The sequence below is a fragment of the Bubalus bubalis genome, chromosome 1 (assembly GCF_019923935.1).
Source record: "Bubalus bubalis isolate 160015118507 breed Murrah chromosome 1, NDDB_SH_1, whole genome shotgun sequence".
Taxonomy (NCBI): domain Eukaryota; kingdom Metazoa; phylum Chordata; class Mammalia; order Artiodactyla; family Bovidae; genus Bubalus; species Bubalus bubalis.
In genome coordinates, this window is record NC_059157.1 from 164,181,524 (window position 1) to 164,193,919 (window position 12,396).

The following is a 12,396-nucleotide window of genomic DNA, read 5'->3' on the forward strand; positions in this document are numbered from 1 at the left end:
ATATTAAACTTGAAAATATTTTCAAAAGGTGAAATACAACAGCTTTCCTTCATTTAATTCACCAATAAGTATGTATAACCTTCCTTACAAGTTCTACATTCTGGAATTCAGTACCTCATTTTTATGTTACTTCTAAATAAAAAGATCTTAAGATACTGATAGCTGTGAATAATGGTTGGGAGGCTTCCCTGCAGTAATGTCTACTTCAGAGGGAGAAACTCTGTTAATTAGAAACCCTGTTAGCAGACATAATGTTTTCTTCCATGTTAATATATTTACACTTACTGTGTGGTAATAAGGGAGAACAGTCTTCTAGATGAAGCCATAATAATATGCTGCTTTTGAAAGGGCAGATGATTTCTTATTTCCAGTCAGATCTTTGAAAGGTTAAGATGGGATTTTTTTTCCCCCCCAGGAGGGAATTTATTTGTTTTTGTTTTTTTTTTTTTATTTAATTTAATTTAATTTTATTTGAGGGTTCAGGATGGGGAACACATGTATACCTAAGATGGGATTTTAAAAAATCTCTTTTCCAGCTCCGTGTTCAACCTTCTTGATCAAGAATTTTCTGACAGATTTAAACCTGCTTCTACTTTTAAATATGAAAATTAATTTTTACATGAAAATATAATTTTAATAATGCTTATGATTCAAATGTACATCGAACAGGACACCTCTATTAATCTGAACCAAGATATAATAACTGGGCTACACTGGGACTTCACTTAGAAGAACAGCAAGTGTCAAAATGATTTCTTAAATTGGTAGATAAATTCTAGGGCATGTCTGCACAGTTGAAACCCAGTCTAGTATTCCAATAGGATATTTAATGTGATAAATGTGATATTAAAGGTCATCAGAGATTATATATTGTTAAAATATGTGGGTCATTTGCTAAAGGAGAGATAGGACTAGTGTTTTGAAACGTTTTCAGTAAGTTTGCCATCTTTTCAGCATTCTGTCAATAGTGTCTTAGAAAGGCAGATAAAATTAACTAGGCTACAGTTTCCTGAATGTTTAAACTATTTTACCCTTTTTGTTAGGGTAGGGAAGGGCTATTCCCTAATAGTACATCATAGGATTTTAAAACCACTGCAGTGAGAAGCCTGCGCACCACAACTAGAGAGCAGCCCCCACTCTCTGCAACTAGAGAAAGCCCGTGTGCAGCAACAAAGACCCAGCACAGCCAAAAATAAGTTACGTAAGCCTTTTACGTTTAGAGCTCTTCTCTTATGCAGTGTAAAAAAATAGGGAACCAAAGGGAATAAGTAAACATAAAAAGTCTGTAGTAGATGATATATTTAATTCTCCTCACTCCCTAGTTAAGATGCTTTGATATCCTCAATTTTATAAAAAAAAGGACTTGAGTCTTGTGATCTCATGATACAGGTGGAGAGCTCCAAATTATTTGGATTGCATATTACATGGTCACAACAATAAGGCAGTATTAGTTATCTGAAGACTAGGTTTCTGTTCAACCCAACTAGGAGCACAGAAACCTTTTAAAAGGCTTCTAACTACCTAAAATAAATAAAAGTTCAATACATCCATATACTTAATATAAAAGGACCTAGTGTTCAAGGCTCTGTTATTGAACATTTAACTCTTGCTATTTTTGTTCTAGGCAAACAGTAGTGAGAAGTGGTAGTTGGAAGACTGAACATTATAGAAGGAAACTTCAAAGTGAACACAGAATAAGTAAATCACAAGAGTTGAGTGGCTTAGTATAGGTGTATGCTAAGTGCTGTGCATGCTAAGTCGCTTCAGTCGTGTCCAACTCTGTGCGACCCTATGGACAGCAGCCCACCAGGCTCCTCCATCCACAGGATTCTCTAGCCACGAATACTGGAGTGGGTTGCCATTTCCTTCTCCAAGTTTCAGTCTATGAGACAAAACCAAACAAACAGTTCACAGAATACCCGGCCTGCACTCTTCAAAAACATCAAAGTCACAGGAGACAAGAAAAGTCTGAAAAGCCTCCACAGACCAGAGGTTGCTGAGGAGACATGAAAACTAAGTGTAACTCGGCATCCTGGGGGGATCCTGAAACAGAGGAAGGGGTTAGGGAACAACAGGTGAAATCAGAAGATAGGGTGGGCGAGGGGGAGGTCACAGAAACAGACTGACATTGCTCCCGAGTTGTGACAAACACCAGTGTAACACAAGGTGCCCACATGGAGGGGGGAGACTGAGGGGTTCCTCGGGAACTCTGTATTGTCTTTACAGCTTTGTGGTCAATCTACAGTTATTCCACAATAAAAAGTTTATTTAAAGAAAAATACTCCACCTAGTCCACCAGTTATAATCTAGAAGAGAAGACTGGGGGGTGACTGTGCCTCCTCCCTGCCAGCAGCCTGTCCAGTGGTCTCCCCTAACCCCACCTGCTAGTGTTCATCACTGAGGAGTGGAAGTCAGTCCTTACTTAAAAGACCTTTAGAAGCACTACTGCCGGGCACTGGAGATAAAACATATCCACCTTAATAATAACAATGAATCCCTTGTGTGACACCTTACTCTGTGCCAGGCACTAGTCCAAGGGCACCTGACCTGGATTAATTAATTTAATCCTCAAAACAATACTAGGAAATAGGTACTGTCGATGGCCACATATGTTGACCATCAGCACGTTTCTATTAACTCCATATTTGATTCTGGAATTATTAGTGGAAAGCAAGACACATGGAAGGGATATTGCCAGTAAGCTAGTTAAGTGGGGTGTAGTCAGGGGTTGAATCCAACAACTTGGCCCCAGAGTCCGTGCTCTTAACCATTACTCTGTTGCCTCAGTAAAAAACATAGCCCCTATGGGGCAAGAGCTCAAATACTGGCAGAGTGGATAAAGTACCCTAAGGGAATGTGGTCAGATCCCAAGAAAGACTTCCTGTATGCAAGACTAGCCTGTATTAGGGATGCAATATACAGTAAACCTAATTAATACCACCATATGTTGTATATGAAAGCTGTTACAAGAGTAAATCCTAAGAGTTCTCATCACAAGGAAAACAGGATGTATTTTTTTCTATTTCTTCAGTTTTGTATCTGTAGAAGATAATGTTCACTGCTGCTGCTGCTGCTAAGTCACTTCAGTCATGTCTGACTCTGTGTGACCCCATAGACGTCAGCCCACCAGGCTCTCCTGCCCCTGGGATTCTCCAGGCAAGAACACTAGAGTGGGTTGCCATTTCCTTCTCCAATGCATGAAAGTGAGAAGTGAAAGTGAAGCCGCTCAGTCGTGTCCGACTCTTAGCGACCCCATGGACTGCAGCCCACCAGGCTCCTCCATCCATAGGATTTTCCAGGCAAATCACTATGCTGTACGCCTTAAGCTTACCCAGTGCTACATGTCAATCATATCCCAATAAATCTGGAAGGAAAAAAAAAGAGCATCTGAACTTGGAGGAGGAAAAAAAAAAAGCCTGCATGTCTTCATTCTCCGATAACTCTCAAGATCAAGGTCCCCTGCCTTCTCTGGATCTTGATTCAGTCTCCTAAGCACCAGGAAAAGCTCAACTCCAGGTGTACTGTCCTGCTGTGGATGAACGGAGGTGGGTAAAGGAGGGGTTTCTGCAGCACAGGAAAGACGCACAACCACTTGGGCTGGGAGGGTCCAGCGCACCGGGAGGGGATGGCTAGCAAGTCCCATCTCTTTGAGCAATGGATTACAGATCTTCCTATTTCTGGCAGACCTGCACGACTGATGGTGGGGTGGGGGGAGCTGAGGTAGAGGACAGTCTGAAAGGGAGCCTAGGTGGGGGGTATGGACAAAAGAAGGAACCAACTGGCCTGAAAGGAATGCGGAGGATAAGTGTTGAGGGTAGGTGGGCAGGAGACAGAGAAAAGATATAAGCCTGAGGGCAATAACTGACTCCCTGCACCAAGACGGGGCTGAGCGTCCATGTTGTGAATGGGAAAGGGCAGGGATGGCTGGGAATTAGCTTGGAGGAGGCAAAGGAGACACAAGAATGACCTTTTAGCAAGTGTTGGATGGTTTAGCATTGGGTTCCTGCCAGGGGGGTCGGAAGGGGTGACACCGGGCCCCAGGGTTCCTTCTGCGCAGCCCTTATCTCTAAAAGGATGCTGACCCTGAATACACCACAGTATTATATAGTCGTATCATAGAAGTTTTCTCTCTTCTGGGCCAATAAAACAACTGTGAAAACAGGATAATTCTATATAGGCTTTTAAGATACAAAGTCTATACATTGTGAAGCTGAATTGTGTCCAAGCCAAAATTCATGACTTAACCCTATCCTTGAATTTTCTTACCCACTCATTTTTATATTACAATTTCAGGCAGCCTATTTAGGAATGCCTTTTTGTAAAAAGTATTTTCCAAGTCCTATTTCAAGGCCATTGTCCTTATCTTCATAGCAAGGAAAATGAAAGCTTTTCCATTATTTGTTTCTGGCGTTTATGGGTATATACAGAGAATACTCTTGATCTCTTGGCCCATTTCCCTGATCTCATTGTCTGTATTGATCATTCATTTGTTTAATGCAGAGCATAGCTTTAGATTTAGAACATACACAGATCTGAATCAAAGTTTTTAACCTTTCTTATTCTCTGATTACCAGAGAAATGAGAAGTCTATATATACATTATAGGGCTGATATGAGAATTGAGCTTTAAGTACCGACTAAATATTGTCTTTCCTCATTGCTTTCTTACAGATTGTTTTCACTTAAAGAAGATTAAATTTCAGCATCAGAAACTCAGAGAAATAAATTATCAAAGGCTGAGCCAGCAGGGAAGCCCATCACATAACATACCCAAATGTAAAAATAGTTAATAATCCATTTGTAATAGAATGGACTAGAATGTAATAGAATGCAGACTGTGGCAGACTTTTATTTAAGGGGAAACCAAGTCTTCCTTAGCTTGCTGCTGCTGCTGCTGCTGCTAAGTCGCTTCAGTTGTGTCCGACTCCGTGCGACCCCATAGACGGCAGCCCACCAGGCTCCCCCGTACCTGGGATTCTCCAGGCAAGAACACTGGAGTGGGTTGCCATTTCCTTCTCCAATGCATGAGAGTGAAAAATGAAAGTGAAGTCGCTCAGTCGTGTCCGACTCTTAGCGACCCCATGGACTGTGTAGCCCACCAGGCTCCTCCATCCATGGGATTTTCCAGACGAGTACTGGAGTGGGGTGCCATTGCCTTCTCCGCTTCCTTAGCTTAATTCCCTACATTTCAGTGACATTAAAGAGGTAAACATTACAATTCATTTATAGATGTTATTTATGATAATATTGCCTATTTCACTCAAGGGGCGAAGTTTGTCTTCTGGAAAGCCTTTACTAAATACAAGTTGAATCCCCTGCTATATAACAACATTGCACCATGCATCTTCTGAAAGCTCTGACTCCCTATTTAGTGTAAATACCTTCTTAATGTATCAAATGGTTCTCAGATGTCCCTTGGGTCACAGTCACTGCTTGGTAGTACTTGGAATAGAATACTATGGCCTCAACCTCAACCAAGGTCTACTGAATCATAATCTATAGTGATAAGCCCGAGAGACTGTACTTACAACTCCAGTGTCTTTCAGGAGCAGCCAGGTTGGAGACTCTGTTGCTTAAGCCTCTAGTTTTTATTTACTCTGTCCTCTCTTCATATCCAATCCATCAGCAGCTTTATGCCTTCAGCCTGGTGGAAGGTGTGTTGGAATACCACTGTCTCTCTCCAGGACCACCACAGTAAACTAATTAGCCTTCTAATCAACTCTTGTTCTCATTTAAGCTGTTTTCCACCAGCTTCAGAGAAGCAGTGTTCTTAAAATGTAAATCACAAAGGTAAGACAATTAGACCTTCTTTAAGATGACTGGCATTGGACTGAAACAAACTATATTAAAATTCATTCATTCATAATGATACTAGAACCAACCCCCTCAAAACCACCTTTGGAGGATGCTATGAAACCAGTTGCATATTTTATATACTGACTAGTGAGTAAAGGGAAGGAATAAAGCATTTATCCTGCCTCTTTAATAGGAAAAACTCAGGATAACCAGATTGTTGATGAATGGAAGTATATAGAAATATTTCAGCTAGTGAGAGTATTACCATTTTGTAACCCCAGTGAGATAATGTATCTAGGCAATGATCATTAATGGCAGTTAATATCATAACGAGATTAAATCACACCTTAATCTGACTGGTCCTCTGAATCAGTTTATAAGAAATACAGAATACAAGGAAACAAACTGCCATCAGTAAAGTGTAGAATGCGGGAGAGACTAAGGGTCAAATAATCTGGTTTCTTCAGTAAATTGCAAGGCAACAACAAAACAAGGGAGTGTAAGGAAACACAGCTGAATCAGAGATATCAACCAGTTGCACTGTAAGGGCCTTACTTGTGATAGAGTCAATTCCTAGGCAGGTTGATAGGAAGTCTGGGGTCCCCGAGGAGGAGAAAGGGGTCTGGGGCTCTCGAGGAGGAGATAGGTGTCTGGAGTTCTCAAGGAGGAGAAAAGGACAACCTTTTTATTCTACATTGCTTTGTCTTAGTCAATATAAACAATGTAAGGACATGTTTCTGCTTTTCAATATGCTATCTAGTTTGGTCATAACTTTTCTTCCAAGGAGTAAGCGTCTTTTAATTTCATGGCTGCAGTCACCATCTGCAGTGATTTTAGAGCCCCCCCAAAATAAAGTCTGACACTGTTTCCACTGTTTCCGCATCTATTCCTGTGAAGTGATGGGACCAGATGCCATGATCTTAGTTTTCTGAATGTTGAATTTTAAGCCAACTTTTTCACTCTCCTCTTTCACCTTCATCAAGAGGCTTTTTAGTTCCTCCTCACTTTCTGCCATAAGGGTGGTGTCATCTGCATATCTGAGGTTATTGATATTTCTCCCGGCAATCTTGATTCCAGCTTGTGCTTCTTCCAGCCCAGCATTTCTCATGATGTACTCTGCATAGTAGTTAAATAAGCAGGGTGACAATATACAGCCTTGACGAACTCCTTTTCCTATTTGGAACCAGTCTGTTGTTCCATGTCCAGTTCTAACTGTTGCTTCCTGACCTGCATACAAATTTCTCAAGAGGCAGGTCAGGTGGTCTGAAGAACTGATGCTTTTGTTTTGTGTTTTTTTTTTTTTTTAAATTTTATTTTATTTTTAAACTTTACATAACTGTATTAGTTTTGCCAAATATCAAAATGAATCTGCCACAGGTATACATGTGTTCCCCATCCTGAACCCTCCTCCCTCCTCCCTCCCCATTCCATCCCTCTGGGTCGTCCCAGTGCACCAGCCCCAAGCATCCAGTATCATGCATCGAACCTGGACTGGCAACTCATTTCATACATGATATTTTACATGATTCAATGCCATTCTCCCGAACTGATGCTTTTGAACTATGGTGTTGGAGAAGACTCTTGAGAGTCCCTTGGACTGCAAGGAGATCCAACCAGTCCATTCTGAAGGAGATCAGCCCTGGGATTTCTTTGGAAGGAATGATGCTAAAGCTGAAATTCCAGTACTTTGGCCACCTCATGCGAAGAGTTGACTCACTGCAAAAGACTCTGATGCTGGGAGGGATTGGGGGCAGGAGAAGAAGGGGATGACAGAGGATGAGATGGCTGGATGGCATCACTGACTTGATGGATGTGAGTCTGGGTGAACTCCGGGAGTTTGTGATGGACAGGGAGGCCTGGCGTGCTGCGATTCATGGGGTCACAAAGAGTCGGACACGACTGAGCGACTGAACTGAACTGAACTGAAGGACATGTTTCTCCTTAAGAAGAACCTTCTGACTAATTTTGTTATCTTAGGTATATTGTGGGAGTGGGTCTGGTGAGACCTTTCTATTGTTAGTTCTAATCTTAATTTAAGATGTATGTTGTGGGAATGGGTCTGGTAAAAGTATATAAGGCCTTGATAAGACTAGCGATTAGGGGGCTCTCTGTCCCCCTCCTGATGTCTATATCAGAAGCTTCCTCTGTCCCTTTTTATACTTTAATAAAACTCTGCCACACAAAAGCTCTTGAGTGATCAAATCTGGTCCCCTGGTCCTGAAGCTCAATCTTCTTCAGAGATCAAGAATCTGACATCCTTCACCTTAAGCTATCACTTGGATCCTGATAAGATCAAGTGGAAGTAAAACACAACATAATGGAGGACATTTGGAATTAAGTTTCTTGGTGTGAGCATTTTATGAAGTCCCTATGTTTTAAAGATAGTGGGTGTATTTCATGTGAGTTTTTTTCATCTAGGATTTGCTTCCAAATAGTTTGGTAGGGGAAGAGTTCATGGGGATATAGGGACATAGATGAAACAACTGTTGAAAGTAGGTGATGGGAGTTCTTTATACTCTTTTGCTTACCTTGGTATGTAAGTTCCCATTAATAAAACATTACATATAAATTAACATTAATAAAACTTCAGTCATTATTGAATTTAAAATCCAAAGCCCAAACGTTCATCTATGAAGCTAATATGTTCCTCTCCATCCTGTCTTGAAAGCCTTTATTTCCACCCAGTTCTCCCGTTCCCATAATTTCCTCTGAACAGAATAGTCTTCTTCTCCTCACTCCCTTTTGGCTTCTGGAGAGTCTCTTTCTGGCTTAATCAGCATCTTGTAGGAGGCTTTTCTTGAAGACCCTAGGGCTGGACTTGCTCAAGGGCAAGTGTATTTGTCGGTGTATTTTATTTAATATAATTTGCAATTATATATGTTAGTTTCTTTCAGTCTGTTTGCCACTAGAATATAAGGAAATATGTCTGTCTTATACATTCCTATGTATCTACTGTCCATCACATGTGTGATATGGTCAGTACTTAGTAAGTGCTTATTGACAGAGTTGTGTTGTATAAATGTATATGTCAACCCAAATTGTGTTTGATGTGAAAATAAGATGACTGAATAAATGCTTTGGTAGATGTAATTTCTGGAACAAGCTCAAGTTTTTCCTTGAAATCAGACATTTTTATAACCATTGAGACTGTGAAAGCAACGTAGGGCTGAAACCAACTTTAAAATTAGGCACAGATTCCTTAAAAAAAATGGAAATGAAACTACCATATGACCCAGCAATCCCACTACTGGGCATTACCCTGAGGAAACCATAACTGAAAAAGACACATATACCCTAATGTCCACTGCAGCACTATTTACAATAGCTAGGATATGGAAGCAACCTAGGTGTCCATCAACATATTAATAAATCAAGAAGCAGTGGTATATGGAATATTACTTAGCCATAAAAAGGAACACATTTGACTCAATTCTAATGAGGTGGATGAACCTAGAGTCTATTATACAGAGTGAAGTAAGTCAGAAAAACAAATGTTGTATATTAACATGTATATGGAATCTAAAAAGACGGTACTGATGAACCTACTTACAGGACAGCAATGGAGACGCAGACATAAAGAACACACTTATGGACATGGGACGGCAGGGGCAGGAAAGGAGAGAGTGGGATGAATGGAGAGAGTAGCATGGAAACATACTACCATATGTAAAATAGACAGCCAGTGGGAATTTTCTATGTGACTCAGGGAACTCAAATGGGCTCAGTAACAACCTAGAGGGGTGGGAAGGGGTTTGGGAAGGGACATTCAAGAGGAAAGGGACATATGTATACCTATGGCTGATTCATGCTGATGTATGGCAGAAACCAATACAATATTGTAAAGCAATTATCCTTCAATTAAAATTTTTTAATATTAGATACAAATAGATTGTCCAGAAATACTTGTTTGACTTGTAAATTGCACTGTAATGAATTTAATTTCAGTTTTGCCAGACTTTTCTGTGCAATGGATTCTCATTGGAAGAGATTCTCATACCCCTCAATGCAGAGATTCTTGGACTGGGAGGGTCTTGCAGGGTCTTTGTATGGCTGCACCTGACACGCTGCTGCTGCTGCTGAGTCGCTTCAGTCGTGTCCGACTCTGTGCGACCCCAGAGACGGCAGCCCACCAGGCTCCCTCGTCCCTGGGATTCTCCAGGCAAGAACACTGGAGTGGGTTGCCATTTCCTTCTCCAATGCATGAAAGTGAAAAGTGAAAGTGAAGTCGCTGAGTTGTGTCTGACTCCTAGCAACCCCATGGACTGCAGCCTACCAGGCTCCTCCATCCATGGGATTTTCCAGGCAAGAGTACTGGAGTGGGGTGCCATTGCCTTCTCCGACCTGACACGCAGAGGCACTTAAATCTTTGGTAGTGCTTCACGTATTTGAAGACCACAGCAACTCACTTTCCACCAGTGCAACTAACCAGCCTATTTTACCTTCAGAAATCATTTGTTATTTAACAGTTTACACTTTGAGGTAAGTCCTCAGGCTCTTCTTAAGCTCTTCTGGTAGCCAACATCCAAGGTGGTCCCCCAATCCAGTCTTGCCTCCAAGTGTCCATATTCCAACATTCATTCACACCCTTACTGTGGAAATAAAGGAATCTTTTATTCCTGATCTTGAAGGTTAAAAGCCACTGGAGCTTCTGGCCAATTAAATCTCTAAAGTTTTTTCTTGTCATGGTCTTCTCTCTTGTTTTCTTCAACAGAATAGTTTGTGATTACTCACTTCAGATTTAAAAGGTCATTTAAATCATGCCCTTTACTAGCTTGCCATCCGTGCAACCTGGAATGACCTGCACATTTAATGAGTATGTTTTATATTGATACTTCTATCATTTTAAGCCACGGATAAAAATGCTAGAAGACACTGGGTCTGATACTGATTCTAATAGTCCTGAAAGATTACTGAGTATGTTCAGAGACTGACAATGAACCTAGGTTCATTAAGGTTACAATATTCTAAAATTTGAGTACCCACTTAATCTAGAGATGAAATGTGAGTGACAGATGAGATAAACTTGATCTTCCTTTCCTCTATCTATCATATCAGATACGTCACCATCACTGGAGAGCACTAGATGTAGATTTCCCTAGGTATCTAGAAAAAAACTTCTAAAGCATACATTTCAGTGTCAAGTTTTACACTGGTTTTTAAAATACAAATTCTACAAATTATGAAAAATTCCCTGATACTTTTTTTCCCCATGAGGAGTGGGTGTCCTTAATGAAACAACCAAGATATGGCAATAAGTGTTTATTTTTCATACAGGGTGCCATTGCAGGGAACCATCACACTGCTGTTTTCAGATATACAGAACGGAACAAAGCATTTTAGCATGCCGCCTTACCGTACACAGAAAACTGGTGAACATCTTCAGACGCTAAGACTAGGAAATGGGTTAACACCATTTGTTGATACGCTTATGAATCACTCAGCAGTGCTATTACAGGCTGTCTTTATCTGAAAGCAGAATTACAATCACTCTGGCAGCCTGTGGGCGACTCTAAAATGCAGGTCTAGTGAGGGGTACAGCAAGCAAGCAAGAGACATGTACCATGCGTGTCCCATTCTGAAAGGAGACTGATCTGAAGCCTGGCTTGGCACATTTTAAGAGTTGATACAGCTATCTTAACAACATAAGATTGAATTTCCCTTACCATATACACTGGCAGTCAGCTTAACTGAGAATTTCTGAAATATAAGCTCAGGGTTAAAAAGCAGAACTGTTGTTCATATAACAGAATTGCTACTTAAACAACTTTTGCCCAGTTCTCACCAGTTGTCTTGCAAAAAACCCCACATCTGATGAATTTCAGTGAAAGCCTCTAGCAACTGTAACAGACCTTTCTTAACCCAGCTCTAGGTACTAAGTATCCGAAACAAGTGCTTGTGACGTGGATGTGTCCACAGAAAACAGCAGTGTTTCTACTGGAGGTAAGTGTCAAGTTTCCTCTTGATGTTGTCAAAGGAGTCTGCACCCATGTAATCAGCCTGGCCTTGTTCCCACCGCTCCTTCCGTTCTTCTGAGGATACAAAAGGCTGTGCCGGAGCTGGGATCTCCCCAAGGGACAGCTGTGATACGGCTCCTGAGACATTTTCCTAGAAAGGAGAGAGTAAGTAGAGGCTCCTTTAGAGCTTAAAGTCGGACCATTTTAAAGAATGCAATAAATTGAGGAAGGTGACTAAAACCAGGATGAATTATCATGCAAAGTAGCAAAAACCAAAAAGTATTACATGAAACAAAACAAACAAAGACACGGAAATACAAGGATCATGTGATTTTTTTTTTTCCCTAACAAAATGAAGACTTCTTGACTTGGTGAAAACATTGGGGGAACAAATTAACTGGGTAGGGTTAATGTTTAAGTTCTGCATACCTTTCTACAGAAGCCACAAGAGAAAGCCAGTGTATAGACCAAGTCTGAAAGCTGCAACAGTTCATTAGAAAGCGTAAGATGGATGGACAAGGGAACAGAAGTCTCATGATAAGTTCCTGATCTGTGTGGGCTCAGAAAGGTTGAGAACTTAAACAAAATGGTACTTCAGAAGCTAAGAACCTAAGCAGAGAGCCGCACCACATATACAGCCGTCACGT

At 40.9% G+C, this 12,396-nt stretch overlaps 1 protein-coding gene across 2 annotated transcripts in view; it reads right to left on the bottom strand.

Moving 5' to 3' along the window:
• Positions 1-11,039: 11,039 nt before the first annotated feature.
• The window catches only part of GYG1 (glycogenin 1), a 39,936-nt gene continuing 38,579 nt past the window's right edge, over positions 11,040-12,396 (bottom strand). For both annotated transcript variants that reach the window (XM_025290177.3, XM_025290170.3), the window contains exon 7: positions 11,040-11,900. In XM_025290177.3, the coding sequence (XP_025145962.1) occupies positions 11,727-11,900 (174 nt within the window). In that variant the 3' untranslated portion in view covers positions 11,040-11,726. The remainder of the gene's footprint in view (positions 11,901-12,396) is intronic.